Genomic DNA, 3,365 nt, shown 5'->3' with positions numbered 1-3,365 from the left:
GAATGAACTTGGAATGAATGAAGATACATAATTGAACAAGAGAATAGTTGTTAAGAATAATTGAATGATTATGTATCGGTTGCTAGGATGACATTTGATTGTAGTAACGATATCGATGTATCGATGTATCGATTACTACATCTCCCCCTTTTAAAGACGTTGACAGACGTAATTCTTGTATCTAATTGGACTGCGCCGTGTTTGCGCTGATTGCCGGATTGGCCTTGCAGATTCGGAAGCCGGTAGAGATTCAGATGGCGTAGACTCTCTATGTTCCAACTGCAGTGTCTCGGACGACGTCTCTCTTTGTTGCATTACATTTTGTGGTTGAGAAGCCACTTGCTGTTGTGAAGAAACTTGAGGCAGTAAATCCACTTGCTGTTGTGTAGAAACAGCTGAAACTGGATCAGCTTCTTGTTCTCCGTCGCGAAGTGCTTCGTGATGTGTAACTACTTGCTGAGTTTCTTGTGATGTTTGTTGTTGTATAGTGTCTGTGAGATCGAAGACATTGATGAAAATTTCCGCGGAAAGTTCTTTTTCGTCTTCGTCACCGTGCCTAAACTTCAGTTGATTGGCGTGTGCACGAACCAGTCGATTTCGTGTTTGAACAAGCACATTATACAGAACTTTGTCAACCCGCTCGATGATTTTCCCAGGTATCCACGACCATTTATTTGCTGCATAAACCTGAACAAAAACTTGCGTACCCGGAGCGAAAACTTTATCTCTTGCTCCGTGTTTTCGATTATATTGCATCTCTTGCTTAAGCTGTTTCTCATTTGTAGATACTTGGCAAGAAGAAGGTTTCAGTAAATCCAATGATGTCCGTATTCGTCTACTCATCAGTGCTTCAGCCGGAGACAACTTGTTAGGAACATTTGNATTTGGAATGGACCTATAACACTGTAGGAAAACAGAAAGAAAATCCATTGACGAAAAGTTGCTACTATTTTCCTCAGCTTGTAGTTTAGCAAGTCCACGCTTGAAAGTATCCACGAAACGCTCAGCCTGCCCATTTGAGCTAGGATGAAAAGGTGGGCTGCGTAAGTGTTGTATTCCATTTATTAAACAATAAGATTGAAACTTCTCTGATATGAATTGAGTTCCATTATCTGAAACAATTGTTTCAGATATGCCGAAGCAAGCAAAAATACTTTGAAGTAAACTAATTGTTCGCTGTGCAGAAATTGACTGTGTCAGTATGACTTCTGGCCATTTGGAATAAGCGTCCACCAGAACGAAAAAATATTCTCCATTTAATGGACCGGCATAATCAATATGCACTCTCTGCCAAGGTGCTGCTGGCTGAGTCCAACTACATAAAGGAACCTTAACAAGAGCCTTTGCGGTGAGTGCACAATTTCTACAACGCTTAACAAATTGTTCAATGTCCGCATCTATTTTCGGCCAATATACATATGAACGTGCCAAAATCTTCATTCGTTCTATTCCAGGATGACCCTTGTGAATCTGTCGAAGAACCTGTGTACGAAAACAAGACGGCACCACGATTCTATCATTGAAAGAAAGACAGCCTTGGATTACCGACAATGAATGACGGCTACGAAAATAAGGCTGCAAAGATAACTCTTCTACAGTCTGAGGCCATGAGGTAAGAGTATATTTAATTACTTCCTGAAGAATATCACTCTTCTTAGTTGCCTCTTGAATCTGCTGAAAGGTAATCGGTGCAACTGGCCCCGTTTGTAATGACTCTTGCAAAGTCAAAGATAAATCTTCCTCCAATTAAATAGAAGCAATAACAAAATCCTCTTCAGGGCNATTCTGCTGATCAATGAGCCTGGACAACACATCAGCATGTCCAAATTCTGTAGTTTTAATATATTCGATCTGAAAATTGTAAGACAGTAACTGCAAAGCCCATNGCTGCAAACGATTCGCTGAATGAACAGAAATCCCCTTTTTGTTTCCAAAAATTTGTAATAACGGTTTGTGATCCGTTTGTAAAGTAAAATGCCTTCCAAAAATCATTAGATGAAATTTCGTAATGGCAAACATAATTGCTAAAGCTTCTTTTTCAATTTGACTGTAATTTTTTTCCGCAGGAGTAAGACTTCTAGCAGCATGACTGACTGCTTTGATTGTTTAATCTGGAAAACGATGTAAAATGCAAGCTCCCAGACCTTCGTTTGAAGCATCTGCTGCCACAATGATTTCATACTTTGGATTGTAATGAGTGAGCAACAAATTAGATGTCAAAATCTTCTTGAATTGTTCGAAAGACTTCTGACAACGTGAAGACCATGACCATGATACATCCTTCTTAAGCAAATTGTCCAACGGACGTCGCAAAATGTGCATATTGGGAATAAATCGAGAATAATAATTAATTGCTCCCAAGAAAGACCGTAAAGTATTTAAATTCTTTGGTGGTGGCATATCTATGATGGCTGAAACTTTTTTCGGATCTGGATGTAATCCTTGCCCATCAATGACGTAACCAAAATAATTAATCTTTTTTGTGAAAAAGGTACACTTTTCAAGTCGTAGTCAAAAGCCATAATCTTGAATATGCTCTAAAAGACGTGTTAAATTGCGATTATACTGCAAAATTGTTTCTCCACCAACAACTAAGTCGTCAATGTAAGCAAAAACATTTGGTAAGCCAGAAATCATGGAGTCTATAATGGCTTGAAACTCTCCAGGAGCTACAGTGACCCCAAAAGGCATACGATTGTAGACGTAAAAACCGCGATGAGTATTGATTGTAAGATATTTCTTTGATTCATCATCAATCTCAATCTGTAAAAAGGCATCTGCCAAATCTAAGTGACTGAAATATTTGCAATTTGACAGCTGTGAAAATATTTCATCTGGCGAAGAAAGTGGATGACGATTAGGTTCCAGGGAAGCATTAAGTCCCGTTGAAAAATCTGCACAAATCCNAATCAAGCCATTCTTTTTGCGTACCACAACAATCGGTGTCGCCCACTGTGAATATTTGATGGGTGATATAATTCCATTTTGCTCGAGACGATCGAGCTCAGCATCGACTTGCGGCAAAATTGCATAAGCGACTGGGCGCTTCGGCTTGAAAATCGGCTTAGCATCTAGTTTTAAATAAAGTTTGACCTTTGCTTTTGTGCAACGCCCCAAACCACTTGCAAANACATCCTGAAATCTGCGCTGAAATTCGGTGATATCGAATTGCGATTTATTGACATTGACTAAATGGCAAAAAGTGTTCAATGAGTGATTCCACAGATTAAATGCAGAGATCCAATCCAACCCCATTATATTCAAAGCTGGATTTGAAGTTACAAAACATTGAAGCTGCTTGGTGACTCCCTGAAAAGTTACTATACAGGTAAACTCTTGAGTGAAATGAATTGAATTGCTGGATG

General features: G+C 39.2%; 1 protein-coding gene across 1 annotated transcript; it reads right to left on the bottom strand.

The window, feature by feature from the left end:
• Window positions 1-2,511: 2,511 nt before the first annotated feature.
• Window positions 2,512-3,255, bottom strand: LOC109863410 (uncharacterized protein K02A2.6-like). Its single transcript, XM_020443667.1, has one exon. It carries the CDS (start codon window positions 3,253-3,255, stop codon window positions 2,512-2,514), a length of 744 nt encoding a protein of 247 aa, XP_020299256.1.
• Window positions 3,256-3,365: the final 110 nt, after the last annotated feature.

The sequence above is a fragment of the Pseudomyrmex gracilis genome, unplaced genomic scaffold (assembly GCF_002006095.1).
Source record: "Pseudomyrmex gracilis isolate BER0280 unplaced genomic scaffold, ASM200609v1 scaffold_4764, whole genome shotgun sequence".
NCBI classification, from domain to species: domain Eukaryota; kingdom Metazoa; phylum Arthropoda; class Insecta; order Hymenoptera; family Formicidae; genus Pseudomyrmex; species Pseudomyrmex gracilis.
The sequence above is the reverse complement of the archived record's forward strand: the minus strand, read 5'-3'. Positions and strand labels throughout refer to the sequence as shown.